We start from the raw sequence: 21,441 nt of genomic DNA on the forward strand, positions 1-21,441 counted from the left end.
CAACTGCATCTGGACCAGTATGCCCAGGGACAGCACACTAGTCCATGGTACTATGCAGGCACATCCATCTGGGCTCACGTACTTTGTATTAATCCTGGGTGGACCTCAAGTATCTTCTTCAAAAACAAAGCAGGAGGGTAGGGGAGGGCCAATTATTTGAAGTCACACTTAGGCAGACTCTGCTGATCCACCATTGAAATCAGCTCAGTTCCATGATACCAGACAGACAATATGATGGTAAATGGTCCAAAACAGTTACATTCATAGGCCAATTCTGAGACCTGCCAGCTGATATAGGCCAAGTACACCAACCATGCCTCCAGCTATGCCATTGCAAATGCACAACTGTGACTTTTGCCCATGCCACCAAGTGTGAATACAGCCAGTTACAATGGGCAAACATTTAGGGAAACCCATGGAGGTGGACTATTGTCTTCATCCAGGCCATATCACCCTGATACATTTTAAGAGACAGGTACAAGAACAATTCCCACACAAACTACTGAGACTGAAACCATGTTGCCACCCCTGAATGAGGCAGGTATCACTGTTTCATTGTTACCATCCTGCTGCCTGAATCATTGGCAGGAAGGTCATCGTTACTATCATATCTGCAGCACCAAGCTAAGCGTTACTCAAAACGACATTGGCCCTCCCAACTGGTTACGGGGGACACGAATATCCCCAAAAAATGCAAAAATAGAACCATTCAAATGCCCACCAGGCAGTGATATAGAATATGAAGCGATGGGTAATGTTAGCACAGCATGAGCACCAAGCACCATAACCCAGCATTAAGAGAGGTCAGAATAAAAAGCTGTGATAAGTAGATTCCTTGGCAGATGAGTCCATATAAAGCCGCATGTGCAATAAATTGATACCAACTTGCATATGCGCATGGAGCCTACCGTTATATGTCACAGTCATATAGTAGACTTCACTTTGTTTTCAGATTACAGCATGGATGCAATTTGGGCACTTAGTACATGAAGTAGGTTGTCCCTATATGTAGGCTTGTAATAACATTAAACTTACCAAACTTTGGCATATGTAACATTAACCAATATATAGGCCAATGTCTGTAGGTAAGTGGCTTTCAACTTAAGCTACTGCTACACAAAATTCACATTTTCAGGTGCATAACAACTAATTTGCATTAATGTCTTGTGAGATACAATATCTATGAGCTAAATTTCAGGTGTTAAAGTCACCGATGCACAAGAAAATATTATCAGCAGCTTCAAAAACATCAACTGCCTCACAACTTACATTAATAATCAAAGAACAGTCACTGTTATGTGGCTTCATTCTTAAACAGGCAATTGTTCTAGCTGCATGTGACAGATGAATCTACAATTTGCTGTAAGCATCTAAATTTTTATATAACATATTCCTTATGTTTTTTTGTAGCTTTTAAGAATTAAATAATAACACTACAGCAGTGACTTACCACAATGAGTATCATGTCCAAAATAAAACCAATGACACAAAAGCGATAAACTGCAAGAATTAGCAGCCAAATTGCAAACAGCCAAAGATTGTAGCTCACAAGCGTCCATACACATTGTGCCAAATGCTTCCACCACAACTTCACTGTGACCTAAAAACATATTTAAACACAACTGTTTATAATATCTATGAATTCACTTAATTTATAGATGACCAAGCAATTACACATAATACAATGAAACAATGGTCAATAGTGAATTCTAAGAGTTTTTTCCTCCCAATAATTGAGAAAATAACAGGCTGACTCACACAGTTTTCCAATGATAGCTTGGCAGGAAGATTTTCTCTTGCCTACTCAGTGAAATTGCAACTGAAATGAATATAATAATTATAGAATCTGGTAAATCTGTTATTTGTGAATTAACTTGTTTCAGTTATCTCTTAGGCTAGTAACTGATATCAGGAAGCCACCACAGATCTGAACGAAACAAACACTTTGGACTCTGCAGTGTTTATTATACCAGAATGATACCTTGCTGTAAATAGGCATCAGAATACACATATTTAATGATGAGTTTATGTAAAATAAAGGAAAGATGGCCATTCACACATATCTGGGGCACAGAAATACACAACAGAAAACAGCATTCACTAGCTATTTTTCTAGCAACAGCACACACATTCACACATACAATGATACATACACACCAACATACACTTTTGTTGGGTTGTTGTTGTGTTTGGGTGTCTGTGTGGTTTTGTGTGTGTGAAATCTATTGTTAGGGCTTGAAAAAGAGCAGTTGCTCAAAAGTTAGTGTAAATGCTATTTTTTGTCGTGTTTCTGTCCTCCTCACGCTGATCAGCTATAAGTGAGTTGTTACCTTTCCCTTATTTTACATATTACTCCATCCAGAAATTTCCATTATTATTACAGTGATGCGTTTATTAAGGCAGAACTTTTCATGTGATAACACAAATTACAAAGGAATGGCTAGAGTTAAATACAGTTAACTGCCAGCTGGGATGCTTTGCCATTATCACCCATATGTTGGAAACATGTCAGCTAATACAGCCCGAGGTATGTCAGTTTTAGGTAAGGATTGGCTAAACTATTAACTGTGACTGATAGATTCAATTTCACAGTTCCAAACCAGTTAAAGGTGCCCGAAACCTGTTCATTTTTTAATAGGTTCTACATAGGAATGCGAAATAATGACTTTGTCACAACATATTTTAAGTATTTAATGCAGTTAGGGAAATCATTTTGAAGTCTGATTTATTTAAGACTTTCTGAAAGTTGGAAAAGTGTATTCTTTCATCAATTAACAGAAAAGTGCTCAGATTTAAATACAGAATCTTTTCAATAAGTTGTGTACTTAGGTACATATGACAACCATTTATTACACAGCATACTCTTCAAAAAATTCTATTGATAGGCTCTCATGTCATTGACATGTGGAATCTATCTTAATCACTTTCGCCTCTGGCAGAAAAATATCCCCGTGAACAACTAGATCTCTGTCTTTTCTTTGTGTTGAAAACCAAGCACAACTACACACAAAATGGAATGGAAAACATCTATACTTCACCCTCCTATAGCATATCACTTTGCATAATATGGGAGATCAGCATTACAGTCAAGAACACTTAATGCACTTGGAACAGTAAACCTGTCATGACTTCTACATTGGAACAGTGATACTGCTTGTGCAAAGGAACAACTCTGTATTCTGCAGTCCATCCCTGATAACTGCTGCTGAAGAAATGAACACATTCCAACTGCAAGCAATATACTACTCAGGCAGACCTATTAATAAGTAATAGCTGTAACGCAGAACAGTTTTGGTGGATTGTTCCAAAGAAATGAATACGTTTCAGGTGCACAAATAACATCCCGATCCCACAGAGCTATCTGTGCATATAGGTTGCAAGATCAATGCAATTTCAGGATTTTGTAGCGGACATTGTTTGGAATTGTGTTGATGGAATCATTGGTAGAAGCAAATGGGCAGTACTGACAACTCCATTCATCCTTTAGAAGTTCTGCTTCAGTTGACACAAGTCATTTGCTGTGTATTCTAGAATAATTTGCGTATCACAAGGCTGTATGCAAGTTCAGGTATGATATGTTAGCTTAACTTGGCACCCACACAGTCATCATGTTTGACAGTTCTACACTAGTTGTGACAAGTTCCCCAATCAAACACAGTGGACAATGCAAGGCTCTGAATGGGTCCAGTATCAAAGTTTAGATTCAGTACATATCTATAAAGCAGACCACCAGCCTGGTATATTTCTCACAGACAACTAAAAGCAGCTTTCAACACAATACCTTGCATTCCCATCAAACCACACAGTGGGTATTAACAATAATCCCCACTGGCCAAAAATGAGTGGAACCGTGGGGGAGGGGGGGGGGGGATGGGAAGAGGTGTAGAGGGGGCGTGGGGGACAGTGGGGAGGGGGCGTGGGGGACAGTGGGGAGGGGGGCGTGGGGGACAGTGGGGACGGGGCGTGGGGGACAGTGGGGACGGGGCGTGGGGGACAGTGGGGAGGGGGCGTGGGGGACAGTGGGGAGGGGGCGTGGGGGACAGTGGGGAGGGGGGCGTGGGGGACAGTGGGGAGGGGGCGTGGGGGACAGTGGGGAGGGGGGCGTGGGAAACGACAGGGAGGAGACTGGTGGGGAGGATACTGGCGGGGAGGGGGGTGAAGTAAGTGATGGGTGGAGGGGAGGGGAAAGCAGTGTGGGGGAGCGAGAAATGGTGGACAGGAGGAGGGGGGAGGGGGGGGGGAGAGAGAGAGAGAGAGAGAGAGAGAGAGAGAGAGAGAGAGAGAGAGAGAGAGAGAGAGAGAGAGAGAGAGAGGGGGGGGGGGGGGGTGGGGGGGGGTGGGGGGGAAGGTTTACTTTATTTTTGTCTCATTACTGTCAATGTGAACAATCATAAAAACTGGGACTCCCAAGGGAGTCTGAAGAATTTTTAAAAGAAGAAAATCTGTAGCATATTAGTCAGCCAAGTATTCATATTATGAGAGTCCTGCTGCAAAGTGATGTCTTAAATACATTTATGTGAAAAGGCAAAGCTTTTTAAATAATACAAACACATTAACACATTAAATCTTTATTCTTCATGTTACATATTTACTTCTCAACACAGTCAACCTGGTAACAAACAATGAGAGTGCAGTTTGTTGATACCATCACTGTAGAATGTTTTACTTTGTTGACAGGGCCACACTCTCACCTCAGCTTGCACTGTTTCATCACTATAAAAGTGAAGTCCTTGGAGGTGTTCTTTAAATCTTGGTAACAGATGAAAATCGGATGGGGCCAAGTCAGGGCTGTATGGAAGATAATCGGTGAAAGTGAACCCAAAGCATCAGATTGTTGCATATGTCACAGTTCTCACATGACATCTGACATTGGCATACCGAAGTAGAGGGTGCTCCATGTGTGGAAAAACTCTGAATTCAAAACTCGATTACAGCATGCTTTTTCTCATGCCCCAAGATAGTTACACTTCACACCGCCATGTTACACACTACAGTTCGGAGCCCTCTAATGGCAGAGTGCTGAAAATACGTAGACATGAATAATAAAGATGTAGATTTTTAATAAAGAATTTTTATTTAAAAAGTTTTAAGAACTTTCACACAAAAATATTGTAGGCACTGCTTTTCAGCATGCCATTTGGACAATAAGTCTGACTACAGGTCAGCTCTCATACCAATTCAAAGTCTGAGTCACAGCAGGCAGCTGTATGAGAAGAAACTAAAGGGAATGAACTTCTTCTTCTTCTTCTTCTTCTTCTTCCTGGCCCTACTGCCCTAGATATGCCTAGGCATGCACTAGGACATCATTCCATTTGTCCCTGTCCGGCATCTTGTGGTTGGTTGGTTGGTTTGTTTGTTTGTTTGTTTAAAAGAGGGGGAAGGGACCAGACTGCTAGGTTATCGGTCCCTTGTTCCGAATAAAACAATGCCACAAGGATGAGAATAAAACAAGCAAAACTGACGACACAAAATGGAGAGAAAGGAAAAACCACAACAATAATGGAAGGGCAACAAAACACTTAAATGGACAAAAGGGAAGAAGAAAACCACAGACATGCAAGAAAAAGAAACAGGTAGAAGAGGTTAAAACGACAAAACAGATTACCATAGCTGGCTAACCATGACAATAAAAAGGCAAAGCCAGCCACTCTGCAACACATTAAAACCTCCACCCTAAAAGCACTAGGGTGGAGGACACATAGGCACAAAGGACATGTGCTAAAACTTAGATCAAATGATAAAACCCACCTGTTTCGCCAGCATGTCATAAAGTTTGATGCCTGGGATTCCGACGTGTCCTGGGGACCACACGAACACCACTGAATGACCGGACCATTGCAGGGCATACATGGACTCCTGGATGGTCACTGCCAAAGGATGACGAGGGTAGCACTGGTAGATAGCTTGTAGGCTGCTCAAGGAGTCAGTACACAGAAGAAATGACTCCCCAGGACATGAACAGACCTGTTCAAGAGCACGCGATATAGCAACCAGCTCTACAGTGAAAACACTGAAGCCATAGGGCAAGGAAAGCTGTTCAATATGTCCTCCATGGACATACACGAAGCCGACATGACCATCAGCCATCGAGCCATGGGTGTAAACCATTCATGGCCTCGGTACATTCAACAATCGAGAGGAAGTGACAGCGGGGTGAATTGAGTCCTTTGGGCCATGTGGAAAGTCCAGGCAAAGCCGCGGTGTACGCAAATGGAACTCGAGTATAGGTGGTAATGGCAAGGACTCCAATTCATATAGAAGGGATTGGACATGTACTGCAATTGAAGCCCTGACCTGGGCCGCCGATGTGGGAGATGAACCGCCGAGGGTGGGAAAAGGGCTATCCACATCAAGTGGGTTTTTGCCAGCTTTGAGCACTGGTATGATGGTGCTCTGCAGCCAGTACGATGGAAAGATGCCATTGCACCAGATACGGTTGAAGATCATGAGGAGATGTCACTTGTAGTCAGACGAGAGATATTTAATCATCTGACTGTGTATCCGATCTGGCCCAGGAGGTCTGTTGGGGCAATGTACAAGGGCACTGAGGAGCTCGCACTATGTAAATGGGGTGTTATAGGGTTCACTGTGGTGTGTAGTGAATGAGAGGACTTTCCATTCTATCCACCGTTTGGGAGTGCAAAAGGCTGGAGGGTAATTCTCTGATGCAGAGACACGAGCAGAGTGCCCAGAAAAGTGCTCGGCAATCACATTCGCGTTGGAAGATAACAGACCATTTATGTTAACACCAGGAACACCTGTTGGGGTTTGGTACCTGAAAACTTGTTCGATCTTTGCCCAGACTAGGGAAGGTGATATATGGCACCCATTGGCCGAGACGTATCTCTCCCAACATTCCTGTTTGCGTCTTATGATAAGCTGGCGATCGCGGGCATAGAGCCATTTAAAGGCTATGAGGTGTTCCAGGGAAGGGTGCTGCTTTACCGATGTAGAGCTTGCCAACACTCCCTAATTTCCTCAGTGACTTAAGGTGAAAACCAAGAGACTGCCTTTCTCTGAGAGCACCTTAAAGAACAAGGGATCGCGTTTTCCGCCGCAGAAACAATCGTTGTAGTTACTTGCTCAACCACCATATCGATGTTACCACGTGGGGGAAAGTAACAGTGACAGCAGAGGTGAAAGCGTTCCAGTCTGCCTTGTTTAAAGCCCATCTGGGCAGGAGTCCATGTGCCTGACACCGGGGCAATGACAGGAAGATGGGGAAGTGGTCACTACCACACAGGTCATCATGTGCTCTCCAGTGGATAGATGGAAGAAAGACAGGACTGCAAACCAAGGGATCAATGGCTGAATATGTGCTGTGTGACACACTGAAATGTGTGGGGGCACTTGTATTTAAGAGGCACATGTCAATTTGTGACAGTAAATGTTCGATACATCTGCCTCGGTCAGTAATCACAGTGCCACCCCCCAAGGGGTTATGAGTGTTAAAATATCCCAAAAGTAGGAAAGGTTTAGGGAGTTGATCAACCAGTGCAGCCAATGTGTTCAAGTACACGCACCATCTGGAGGAAGATATACATTGCAGACAGTTATTTCCTGTGTCATCCTTATCCTGACAGCCACAGCTCCAAGAGGGGTTTGAACGGGCACAGGTTCACTGCATACAGAGTTCCCGACATAGACACAAACTCCACCTGACACTCTAATATAGTCACTACGGTTCTTGTAATGTCCTCTATAGCCATGGAGGGCAGGTGTCCGCATTTCAGGGAACCAGGTTTCCTGAAGGGCAATGCAGAAAGCAGGTGTAAAGCTTAAGAGTTACCACAGCTCAGCCAGGTGGTGGAAAAAACCACCACAATTCCAGTGGAAGATGACGTTATCATGAGGCTGGGAAGGCATGAAGTGTGCAAGGAGGCAGGTTATGCCTCAGGGTCACCTGCTGCCACTGATTGAGTATTTGTAGCCATTTTTATGGTGGATGAGGCATCAGTGAGATCCAAGTCTGCAGGGGATGCCTAGATCTCCACCGCATCCTCAGATGCTGAACTGATAGGGAGTGGTGGAGTTGGGGCTACCAGAGGGTCCTGTTTCTTAGCAGATTACTTCTTAGTTTGCTTGCTCTCTCACTTCTCTTTAGGGGCTTGCTGAAAATATTTCTCCGAAACAGCTTCAGTCACAAAGGAAGACTGTGAAGCTCTTTGTCCAGCATCTTTTGGCCATGGCCGTGGCATTACTGGAGACTGAAAGACCTTGGGAGAGGGGGCCCCAAGGGACCCCTTCTGCATGAGAGAAGCCAGAGGAGGCTGTTGCTTCTCCGGCAGCAGGGAGGGGACCAATGTCACCTGCATTTGGAGAGGCCTTGCTCCCGAAGTAGGTGCTTTGGGAACAATGGAGGATGATTTGCCCCCTACCACCAAGGGGGCAGATGTATTCCGGTGGCCCAGAGGGCCCACTGTTTGTGGCACAGAGTGAGGAACCACTGACACTTAGGACAGCGATGGTGACATAGCTGCAGCATATGACGACGTCAACTGAATGGGGTGTAATCTTTCAAATTTACATTTAGCCTGTGTGTAAGTCAACCGGTCCAGGGTCTTGTACTCCATGATTTTCCACTCGTTTTGGAGTACTGGGCAATGTGGTGAGCAAGGGGAGTGGTGCTCTCCACAACTGATTCAAGTGGGAGGAGGTGCACATGGAGTATATCTGGGTGTAGTTGACGTTCACAGTCTCGACAAAGGGAGCTGGAAGTGCAGCAGGAAGACATGTGCCCAAATTTCCAGCACTTAAAGCATCGCATAGGGGGAGGGACATATGGTTTAATGTCACAGCGGTAAACCATCACCTTGACCTTTTCAGGCAATGAATCACCCTCAAAGGCCAAGATGAAGGCACCCTGTTGTCTTTGGTTCCCCTGTAAACGCACCAGATGAAATGAACACCCTTCCGTTCTAAACCGGCGTGGAGCTCTCGTCAGACTGCAATAGGAGATCGCGATGGAAAATGATCCCCTGGACCATGTTGAGGCTTTTATGGGAGTGACGGAAACAGGAATATCACCCAGCTCGTCACAGGCGATTAACTCTCTGGATTGGGCTGGGAATGCTGTGCGAATCAAGACTGCGCCGTTTCGCATCTTGGACAGTGGTGTCACTTCTCCAAACTTATCCTCAAGGTGTTCAACGAAAAACTGAGACTTCATAGGTAGAAAGGAGTCCCTGTCAGTTCTGCTACAGACTAAAAACTGAGGCGAATATGGCTCTCTCTGTTCTGTAGCCCTAGGTTCCTCCCATGGTGTAGCAAGGGAGGGAAACGATTTAGGGTCATACCTGTTGGCATCGTATTCGATCTTGTCCTTCTTAGAGACTGCTGATGTTGTACGGTCACCAGCAAGAGAGGACTTAGTCCACTTCACTGCGGGTCATCCGCCCTGATGCCACCCACTCTGGTCAGGGACACTCCCCAAAGGCACCACCCAGCGACAACAAAGGCCAATTGTTATGATGGCCATTGCTGGGAGTCCTGATGACCCAAGAATACAGGCATCTACTCCTTGGCATACGTGGTGAGTTTACAGCTCAGGCATCAGCAGTGCGATCCCTGTGCTGTCAGGGGACTACCACCACATGGGTACATGACAGCCCCAACACAACAGACTGTCTACCATGCTCGATACTGGGTGCAGAGAAATCCAGTATTGTCATGGGGGCGAAAGAGGACAGGAGACAATGGAAGAAGACGACATACCTCGAATTTCCAGCACTTAAAGCAGTGTCCTCGCCCAAATAGGGTATCGCAGCTGGAGATGCAAAGCCATGACAAGAGATTCAGGAGATTGAATCTAAGGGCACTATGGATAACTCGTGCACCACGTAAGGTGTCCTCCCCCACAGAATGGGACCTGAACTCATAGGGCCAAAAAGTATGAGACTCTTTTTAGTCATCTCTTATGACAGGCAGGAATACCTCCAGCCTATTCTACCCCCGAACCTGCAGGGGGGCAGCATCTTGTATCTCCATCCTTTGACACCAATAATTTTTAAACCATCTTGTATACCATCCAATGCAGAGGAGAAGACGATAAACTAATAGCATCACATGAAGGCGTGTTACATCAGTGGGCAGAGTACTTCAAGGAATGCTGAAGCATGGGAACATGGGAACTATCTGAAAACCAACATAAGAAGAGGAAAATGGTATGCCCTCGATGCAAGAGTGTCGGCTAGCAATATAGAAAGGGGAAGATTTTCACACACACACACACACACACACAAACACACACACACACACAGTGAAGTAAAACATCTTGAGAAAAACCACTCCTTTAAGGCAGACCCTCTCTCTAAACAACAATATTTTTAAGAGACAGAAATAAAATCTCACAATATCACTGCATCTTTAACCCCTTTAAAACGACCAACCCTTTCCCGACCAACCACCACTCTTTAACATTGTTTTCCCTTTAAGAGGACCACAAACAATCACAGAATGGGGATTTTCAATACTGATTAGTGTGAGGTTTCTCACTGACAATTGGAAACAACAATCTCTAAAATTTCATTGTAATTTTACTTCTAATAGCAAACATTTCCGATTTTTCTTCTGTAGTGAATAGTCATAACTATTTCAAATAAAAGAAATTTTGTTGTTCTCTTGCTAGAACACATAATTTCTGTTATTAGAGAGAGTGAAAAAGGAAAAGAGTGAAAAAGTCAAATACAGATTACAACTTCAATTTGTTACAGGTGTGTTAAGAAATGAGAAGAAAACGTGAACTAAAATTAAAATAAAAGACTGTGGCAACCATTTTAAGATGTGAATAATGCTATTTTAGAGTGGTTTAATGGAGCAAGTGCCAAAGGATTGTCTATTAGTGGACTGATGCTACAAGAAAAAGCTCTTAAATTTGCTTCTGATCTTGGAATTTCAATGCAAGCAATGACTGGCATGACCAATTTCATGTTCGACATAGTATTGTTTTCTGAGCAGTCCCTGGAGAAAGTGCAGAAGTTAATCAAAAAGATGTATCCAACTGGAAGTCGAGACTTCCAAGTAGCTATTATGACAATGACATTTACAACATGGGTGAAATTGGTCCATTTTTTGAAGTTATTCCAGACAAACACTAACTGTGAAGAGTGATCAGTGCAAAGGTGGAAAAATGGCAAAACAAAAATTAACAATCAGTCTTTTTGCTAACCTCTGCAGTGAGAAGGGGAATCACTAGTCATACATACTGCAAATTGTCCACAGCACTTCAAAAACAATGACATTTCCTTGCTTGTTATCTTTTGGCGTGCAAATAAAATGCACGGACGATGTGTGACTTTCATTTTTGGCTGAGTAACTTAAATTCAAAAATGAGAATTCAGAAAAGTAAAATCCTACTTTTCGTATATAATGCACCATGTTATTGCACCAAAATGTATCAAGTATGTGGTAGTAACATTTCTTCCTGCCAACACAACGTCCTGTGTTCAGCTTCTTGACCAAGGAGTGATCCAGTCTTTTAAATTAAATTACCAAAAGAATCTTCTGTGTTCCCTAGTTAAGAAAATGAACATCATATCCGTGTATGACCCAGCTAAGTCTGTGATTGTAGGTGATGCTGTCAGCCGGATTAAAAGTGCTTGGAATGAAGTGAAAAATGAAACAATTACAAAATGCTTCATTAATTCTGGTTTTGAGTCTCTACAAAATGTGGACGCTGGAGGACAAGCAGGTGGCGATGAATCAACAAATAGCCTCAGTCACCTGTCCGATGCAGCCGAGGTGCGATGCTGCCAACATAGAACTGAAAATTTCTACAGTGAACAAAGAAAATGAATGCTTCAATAGTGGTGATCATTGGGAAGATGATGTTGCAGACCCAGAACCAAAACAGCAATAGTGATGACGATGCAATTCCTGTAGAGGCAATCCCATTAGGCAATGCCTTACATAATATGGCTGGGTACAAGTCCCTTGCTTCCGAACTTCCCAACCAGAAACTGATGTACTTACTATCTGAGGTGGGAAGTAATATGAGAATGAGATTGTAAATAAATGTATGAAGAAGTGTGTGCTACTCACTCGCATGTGCTTCTATATACACTTAAAAAGTAATGACAATATTATGAAAAGGATAGAGTGCTACTCACCATACTGTGGAGTGGCTTTAGACAACACAAACACGCGCACGCGCGCACATGCACACGCACGCGCACACACACACACACACACACACACACACACACACACACACACACACAAATGCAACTCACACTCCCATGACCACTGTCTCTGGCAGCCTGGGGACTTCGGCTGGATTTTCCATTATTTGACTTAAGAAACTAAAGTAGTCATCAATCTGAAGGTTGTTTTAAACACCACAGTGCTTTACTAGGCATGATTCTGTTGGAGGTGGTATGCCACTGACTTTCTCCAACCGCTGAACTGACTTAGCTAGCCAGTTACAGCGGGACCTACAAATTATGAAAGCAGAGAGGAGTGGTAAAATTGAGGAACTGAAAGCAATATTGATGCTGAAGCTGAGAAATAATTTAGAGAGAAGTAACAGTATATGGGTTGGGATGGTGTGCATGTCACAGCACATATGAGGGCTGCTCCATGTCTCATATAAGGTGGGAGAAATTTCATCTGTATCTGACACCTCTCCTTCCCCCCCCAATCTGATAAAGTGCTAAGACAGTTACAGAGGAAAGAAGACCTCCTGGCTGAGAGATTCATAACAGTAAAAGTGAGAAAGCTAAAATCATAATGAACATTAGCTGGACTGACAATAAAAAAAGGTGAGAGAAATAATCAGTAAAGAGGTGGGTGGGCCCAGGCGAGTGTTGGCCCCTGAGCTCTGCATGCAACAGATGCTGTCCCTCCAAAAGTCATCCCACCCCCAATCTGTTACATCTAAAGTGAAGTGTTAGAGATGAGAACAGTACCCACTATCTTGGAGGAAACATATAAACCTCTTTCATTGTTCTTTCATCATTGGCTTGGACCGAGGATAAGGAATCCTTAACATCTTGCCAGAGTGTTATCCCTCATCCGTAAAATACAATGCGCCAGAAAATAAGAGCTAACCACATCTAAAAGTAATTAAAACAGAGTAAAACTGGGGTGACCACAGGAGCTAGCAGAGAAGGTGGAGGTGAGGGTCCCCCCAGACCCAGCATGTGGTAGGAGACACCCCAACCCCAACAACCCTGCCCCCAGCCTGAAAATAGTTTAAAATGTTATAGCTCAGAGAAAACATCTGAAAGTGCATTGCACCAGCATGTGAGATACTTTCTGTGAAGTGCTTGAATAATGATAATTGAAACCAACAGCTGTATTGTAATCCTACATCATTTATTCAAAACATGCTACCAGTTTTGACGGTGAAAACTGTGATCTTCAAGCCCCAATCGTAATCTGCCACCAACGTATGAACCACAATGACGACGACCAATGGAGACTTGAAATGGAAACAGTAAAACTTACTAAGCAAGTTACGACAGCATGTGCAACCAACAAAGTCAAGTGGATTGTGGCCAAAATCAACTAGATTCCGTAACTTCCAGTAATAAGCCCACCAATGACAGGATGACAACTCTTGATCTTCATCACTGTGGTTCTTATATTGATGGCAGATTATGTTTGGGGTCTGAAAATGACACATTTTGGTGTCTCGAGCAGTAGCATGTTTTGAATGAACAATGTTGGATTACAATACAGCTGTTAGTTTCAATTATCATTATTCAAGTACTTCATGCACAGCTGCTGTCCAGATTACCTTATGCTTTTTGTGAGGCTCTACAACTGTTATTCCTGACCAGTGGGAGATACCAGGCTACAGTAAGCACAGACTAGAGTTTGTGATCCACATTCCAAAAGGTGGGAACAAGGAAGCAGAGAGCCTTAAGCTTTCACTTTGGAGTTAGTCTTTAACTGACAAATATGGAGTAGCCATGTCAGCTTTTCATCAAACGAGGAGTCCCAAAAACTGAGATTGTGCAACAATGTCCAATTGCTGCATACCCAAATATAGCTCTAGGTCTGCAAGAACCATTGTATGATGATAGAAATGCATGTCTCTTGTTTTTGTGGGAGGGAACTGAAAGCCATGGGAGGGAACTGAAAGCCATGGGAAAGACTCCCAGCAGAGGCCCTTCAGATGGCATCTAGGAGCTGACGCTCAGCCAAGGCCACAGATTTGGAGCTATACCAAATGCAGAAGTGACTGATATACAGCAAGGGACTGAAAAATGGGCCAATGGAGGTAATTCTAGCTCAATGTTGTTGATCAGGAATAGTTTTAACACTCAGCACAGAACACTGTAGGGTGCTGTTCTCTTGAACCATAGGAAGCTGAATGATACACCAACACTAACCTGAAACAATCGGTGGGATAAAAACTAGCGAATAAATACCAGTCAAGAGCCTCAAATGCCCCAGTCAAGGAGAGTAAGTAAAATGTGATGACACCAAGCGATGTCATATGCCTTACATAGATAAAAAAAAAAGACTGCAATGAGATGTTGGAATTCAGAAAAAAGCCTATCAGATTGCTGCTTCCAACCTAACCAGATTGTTGATTGTGGCTTGTCCCTCTAGGAAACCACAATGATAGTGGATAAAACGTCCAGTGATTTGAGAACCCAGCACAATTGTTGGGCTACCATCCTTTTAAGCAGTTTGCAGACACATTGGTGAGGCTAATCAGTCCGCAACTGTCTATGGACGTGTGGTTTCTGCCAGGTTTAAGGGTTGGGAAACACCTACTACCCAAAGAAGGTCGAAGACCCTGTGTAGGTGGATTCTTTGAGTAACATTCAGATGTTGGATCATTTGATTATGCATTGAATCAGGGCCTGTGGCTGTTTTATGTGATGAATCAAGAGACTGAACAAGTTGGCAGTCAATGAAATGTTCATTTTATAATTTGGATTGACAAGGGGGAGGGGAAAAGGGGATGTCTTCAACTAGTCTTTAATAGGTTCAAAATAGCTGGCTAAGAAGAGGATGCCAACACTTTTGACAAGTGTGTTGCAGGGTGTTAAACAAGAAATGAAATTGGTAGACATACCATCATGAAGGAGGCGGCCTGGAACAGTTGCTGGTCTTTGGCAGCATAAAGACAGGGCCTACATCTGTGATGAAGAGATATATGTTCTAAAGGAAGAGGTTCAGCACTCCCAGCATTCCTTCTTACTGAATTTAATTAGATAGCAATCCTTACTACAGAGCTGCTTTAAAGTGAATAGGGATGGTCTGTGAAAGATGTCATCTGAGAAGTTTCAGGGCCCTTCGACAATCCTGGATAGCTGTTGCAATGTCCTTGGTCAACCATGGCACAGGGAGGCAGCAGAGAGAGGGCTGCAGAAATGGGAACAGCAGTTCCGATGGCATCAGTGATCGCGTAGGAGACATTTCTCACAACCTCATTGATGCAGTTTGAAAAGAGTGGATAGAGATGACAGCAGAAGTATACAACTGCCAGCTGGTTCTTTAAAGAGCGCAATATGGTAACTGGTCTGTCGGGTGTTGACATGGAAGTGGCAGAATCATTGGTAAGCGGTCACTGTCACAAAGATCGCTGTGTAGCAGCTATTGTAGCAAAGCTCCATGACTGGGAGAAAGGAACCTACAGTTGATAGCTGGAAAGGTGACATGGGTGGGTGCTGAATGTGTAGGAGAATCATCACTGAGGGAGAGAGATCAAAATCAGAAAGAACGTGATCAATCAGAAGATCCAGATGAGACAACATGGTACTTCACCACAGGGGGTGGTGGGCACTGAAATCCGTGAGTAGGGATAAAGAGGGGGTAGGGGGCATCATTGGATAAAGGTGTTCATCTCCAGACAACTAAGTCCCTTGCCTGCGGTAAACTGTAGCAAAGTCACAAGATTAGAGGAAAGAACCACAAATTCAATATCCAAAAAAGTATTTCCTGGACAGCAACACAGATTGTGGAACAAGAGGAAATTAGTTGTAGTTCTGGTAGGTAGCAATAACATCAATTACAGTTCCATTGAATTATCAAGTTAAGTGTGTCCTTGTTAGATGTGAAGGGGCAAGGAGGAAAGGTCATATCTCAGGTTTACTGCACCTCACCAGTTGGGGTGGAACAACAGTCAGGTGGCTTGAGGGATCTCATTCTTCCAGGGTCAGAAGAGTAGCCTTCTCCCAAGCTTTCTTTTTCTTCTTCTTCTTCTCCTCCTCCTCCTCCGTTTTTGGTGGTTGAGAATCCTGTGAGGGCTTATCCGCTGTAGGTGTACGTTGTAACGAGACACCCTCCTCTGGCATTACTTTTTTTTTTTTTTTTTTTTTTTTTTAAATAGAAGTAACCCATAGCGGCATTAATCTCGAATCTCATATAGGTGAACATAATCTCAGTTGTTTCACTAAAAGAATTTTGATTTTGTATACAATGTATTATATTTCAGGCTAAAATGTATAAAAAGAAATTAATATGCTACAATCGATATGTACTAATGGTTAAAATTACTCTTCTTTTAGGAATATTTGAAGTTACGAAATATCTGGCATACTTAAAATTCATATTATTAATTGCACAATCTAATGCTAATTATTAAATTTATTTCTGTACAGACGAATGCCTCGCCAATATGCTGCCGATATGGCTGCACAATCAGTCGAAGGATGGCATTCATGTATCATACAGCCATTGACCACCAGTGGCGTATGTGGGCCTCACATAAAGTCCCCCCAAAACAGCAGGAAACCGCTGCACTTGCTGGACAGTGTGTCTAAGGCGTTCAGCCCGAGCAGGTTGCCTCCAAACAGGTCTCCAATGATTGTCTGGTTGAAGGCACATGCGACACTCATCGGTGAAGAGAACGTAATGCCAATACTGAGCGATCCATTCGGCATGTTTTTGGGCCCATCTGCACCGAGCTGCATGGTGTTGTGGTTGCAAAGATGGACCTTGCCCCGGACATCAGGAGTGAAGTTGCACATCACGCAGCCTATTGTGCACGATTTGAGTCTTAACATGAAGTCCTGTGGCTGCACAAAAAGCATTAGTCAACATGGTGGCATTGTTGTCACGGTTCCTCCAAGCCATAATCTGTAGGTAGCGGTCATTCACTGCAGTAGCAGCCCTTGGGCGGCCTGAGCAAGGCATATCATCGACATTTCCTGTCTCTCTGTATCTCCTCCATGTCCGAACAACATCACTTTGGTTCACTCCGAGATGCCTGGACATTTCCCTTGTTGAGAGCCCTTACTGGCACAAAGTAACAATGCGGATGCGATCAAACTGCGATATTGACTGTCTAGGCACAGTTGAACTACAGACAAACACGAGCCATGTACCTCCTTCCTGGAGGAATGATTGGAACTGATTGGCTTAGGATCCCCTCCATCTAATAGGCGCTGCTCATGCATGGTTGTTTACATCTTTGGGCAGGTTCAGTAACATCTCTGAACAGTCAAAGGGATTGTGTCTGTGATACAATATCCACAGTCAACACTATATTGAGGAGTTCTAGGAACTGGGCTAATGCAAAACTTTTTTTGATGTGTGTATATTTTATGCCTCTCGAAGCTTTTGAAACTAATGAGGACACTGAAAAATTTAATAGTGATGTGTGGGAGGGTAAGATTACAAGGTGTAGGAATGGAAGAGGGACGGGGAGTCCTGGGCTCCACTCTTTAAGGCTCCTCAGCTACTGGTTGGTGTTGGGTGGCTCATCTGTAGGTTTCTGGGGAGGGAGTTCCCAAAAGGGAGTCCTGTTACCAGTAGATGCCATAAGAGGATGCTGCTCCTCTGACCAAGTGCAGGGAGAGGTTCCGAAGATGGTGCTGCATGAACCATGGTTATGAAGGGGGAGGGCCTACTGCCCCAATAGTCCAATTTATTTGCACCACTACCAAAGGGCGACACCGGGGGAGTAAATACATCAGGTACCACTGACGACGTGGCCACATAGTGGCAAAAATCAATACTATGAAGACAGGATATAAAGTATCATATTTTTTCCGAACTTCAAAATATTAGAGGCGATCAAAGACCTACAGTTCATGTATTTTGCATTCCTCGATTAGGATAGCAGACTTCAGGAATGGGAAGGGTGGTCCTTCCTGCAGGTGACACAGACAGATGGTGGCGCATGTTGTGAATTTTCATGAACTGGCTGGCCACATTCTCCACAAATTGGGTCATACGTACACCAGGAAGACATAAGCCCCAAGTACTGGCATTCTAAGTGTCATATTGGGGATGGGAAATATGGTTTCACATCACAGCAGTAAATCATGGTTTTGAACTCCTCTGGAACTGAACCCCACTGAAAAGTAAGCATGAATGCTCTAGCATCAAATTTGTGGTCCGGCGGGCCACAATGGATCCTACACTTCTCCAACTGTTCATGTAGTTTTTCATCCATCTGCTGCATTGAGTCCTGGTGGAAAATGAAACCTTGCATGTTTACATTCTTATGGGGTGTTATGGTAAGATGTGTATCATGGAACTCCAAGAGAATGATGCCCAAGACTAGGTATGATTTGGCTTCTAAATAACAATGGAACCAATTTGTAATTTACTAAGGAAAGACAGTTCACTGTATATGTTTTCAATATTCTCCAAAAAGAACACTGAGTTTGCAGAGAGAATGGACCTTCTGTCTGTGACTACAAACTAGGAATTGAGGAGAATAAGTGTCTGCAAGCCATTTAGTTTTGCTTTTTTCTCATGGTATGGCCATGAAAGAAAAGTGCCTAGGATCTTAATGATGTGCACTGAATTGTGGTCTGTGTGAAGAGACTGCCAGAGTTTTGTGAGCACTGGGTGGTACCTTGGTCTTTTCATAGTGTAAGGTACCCACCATGATACTACATAATCCAAACGACGGTTCCGCCATGGGCACCACTCAGCCAGAGCAAAGGCCATCTGGCTTGATGGCAGGGCCCAGAGTCTCGAAGCCCCTAAATGGACAGGCGCCTAATCCCTGGCGTATGTGGGAGGTGACAGCTCGAGCATCAATAATGCATTCTCTGCATAGCTAGGGGCTATGACCATATGGGTACCAGACAACCCTCCAAGTGGACTAGATACTGTTCTGGGCATTGGTCGACCTTTCCCACACAGTCCACGCTTCTGTAAAAAGCTTTGAAAAGGTGTAGGTCACACCCAAGACTAAGGATTTAATGCAAGTTAAAATACTTTAAAATACTGAGGATTTAATGCAAGTTAAAATATGTGATGTAAAATAAACCCAATATTATGAAAAGGACAGAGTGCTACTCATTATGTAGTGGAGATATTGAGCCACAGACAGGCACAACAAAAAGACTGCTGAACAAGAAAGCTTTTGGCCAAATGGTCTTCTTGTGAATAAGACAGCATACATACACGCATTCATGCAAACAAAACACACACACACACACACACACACACACACACACACACACGACCACCGTCTCTGGCTGAGAGACCAGCCAGTCTAGCCTCCGCAATGTGGCCTTGGCAGCCAGAAACAGTGGTCAAGGGTGTAGGAGTTGCATTTGTGTGAATGTTTGTGTGTGTATGCTGTATAATTCAGAAGAAGGCCATTTCCCAAAAGCTTACTTGTTTAGTAGTATTTTTGTTGCGCCTGTCTGTGACCCAACATCTCCACTGTATTGTGGTAGCAGTCTATTCTTTTTGCAATATTGTCATTGGTCCATCCTAGATTTACCATTGTTTGGTGTAAAATAAAGGAACATAGTGGGAGGGGCTTCTATATACTGCAAGCAAGCTAGATTTTTAGTAGGAAATCTGTGCTAGAGAATAAATCTGAGAAAAGATATACTCAGAACATAAAACTGCAGCACAGGAAAGGAAGAAGTACTGCAGTGACTTTGAATCCCATGCTCACCATGCACATACTCACTCAAGAACTGCATGTCCCCTGGGAGTGGGGGGGGGGGGGGGGGGGGGATATTAACAAATTTAATAGTTAACAGTACTACCTAAAAATGAGAGAGAGAGAGAGAGAAGGTACTGAAATAAAATATTTTGTTATGAATGAACAACTCTCCACGATCAGCAGCACATTCATAAGTCCTCCTCACTTGCTGTCAACTAGCGCACAATTTGTGGTTAAAGCCATAAGTAATCACTGAAAAATATCTGTCCAATGGAAACAAATACATAAATAAATTAGCACTCGTAAAAGAAAAACCTGATCAAAGTGCAAATATTCCAGAATAATGTTGAATGGGCACCATTTAAATCAGATACTGAATAACCAAATGATGGTAGTTTAAGTGCGAGCTTCTACTTTTGAATAGCCAAAGCAGAGACAAAAATGTCTTTCATGTTTTCTGAATTTTATCTTTTATGAAGCTCACAAGATAAGTAAATATACAGTAAAGAACTGAAACTATACCTGAAACATCCGAATACTGACAAGCATGTTGACCAGCACTAAGCTACACAGGAAGACATCATTAGTTTCTGGCTGTACAGAACGAAGGAAGAGGTTCATAGCAGCATAATTGAAGTGTTCAAATTTTCTGCGACCATAAACAACCTTCCTCTCTGGTGTCACAACAACATATGCTGGAAGCTTCTGATCTGACAGACCAAGTTTCTTGCGCACCATTTCTGCATCCTCTTTTTTCACGGTAAACACGCCAAACTTGATTCGTCCTGTGAATTTCACACTGAGTGCTGCCAGGAAGAGTGGTGGATGTAAAAGATGAGTCAATAACAGCACACGGACTTCACTGTTTTGTGCATTAACAGCTGCTTCATCCTCACCGAACCACTCTGACTGAACTTCCTCAACACTTTTCACTCTTTTTACTCTGATGGACAGCTGTTCTCTTACCCATTCCACTATTGCCTGTGGACAAAAATTTTTCTTAAAACATATAATATGCATACACATTTCACATTTAAAAAGCAAATGATCTCTTGGCATTTATACAAACATCCAAACCATACACACAAAAAAATTAATGTCATTCAGTTTTTCAGTAATATGCTGAGTCAATGTCAATAAATAACTTTCTTCCATTGGCACATCACTAACTCCTAGGTACTAATGCTGTAAGGGTTACAGGATGGGGAGGGGATACGGTTCTAATCCTTCACAAAGTTACTGGATTGTGTTTATCTGTTAAACATTTAAAAACATTTGTGGAACATAAAGACAAATTTTATTTCTGGTAAAACCAGAGTAGGCTGTTGTTTCAAGAATGTACCCAACATTAAGAATGGCGTACTGCTTGCAAAGAAACTGCTGCAAAACCATAACCTGAATAACAGGTACCCTTAGTGGTCAATCACTACTGCAAAATTTTAAAAATTAATTTTGTAGGTCAGAAACTGTTTGCAGATGGCACTAAATTGGATAAAAGAACATTGTGTGAAGAAAATAAAAATCCTAACATTATTATGATGTTATTAACAACTAAGAAAATACGGAAAAGTGCAATTGGTACTGAAAATCTCAGCAGATGTGGATATTTGCCAGACAGCAGC

At 43.1% G+C, this 21,441-nt stretch overlaps 1 protein-coding gene across 2 annotated transcripts in view; it reads right to left on the bottom strand.

The window, feature by feature from the left end:
• LOC124716953 (E3 ubiquitin-protein ligase RNF103-like) overlaps positions 1-21,441 on the bottom strand; it is a 129,004-nt gene that overhangs the window by 62,328 nt on the left and 45,235 nt on the right. For both annotated transcript variants that reach the window (XM_047243556.1, XM_047243547.1), the window contains 2 exons: positions 20,342-20,800; positions 1,451-1,600 (listed from right to left, as the gene is read on the bottom strand). In XM_047243556.1, the coding sequence (XP_047099512.1) occupies positions 1,451-1,600; positions 20,342-20,800 (609 nt within the window). The remainder of the gene's footprint in view (positions 1-1,450; positions 1,601-20,341; positions 20,801-21,441) is intronic.

Source organism: Schistocerca piceifrons, chromosome 1 (genome assembly GCF_021461385.2).
Source record: "Schistocerca piceifrons isolate TAMUIC-IGC-003096 chromosome 1, iqSchPice1.1, whole genome shotgun sequence".
NCBI classification, from domain to species: Eukaryota; Metazoa; Arthropoda; class Insecta; order Orthoptera; family Acrididae; genus Schistocerca; species Schistocerca piceifrons.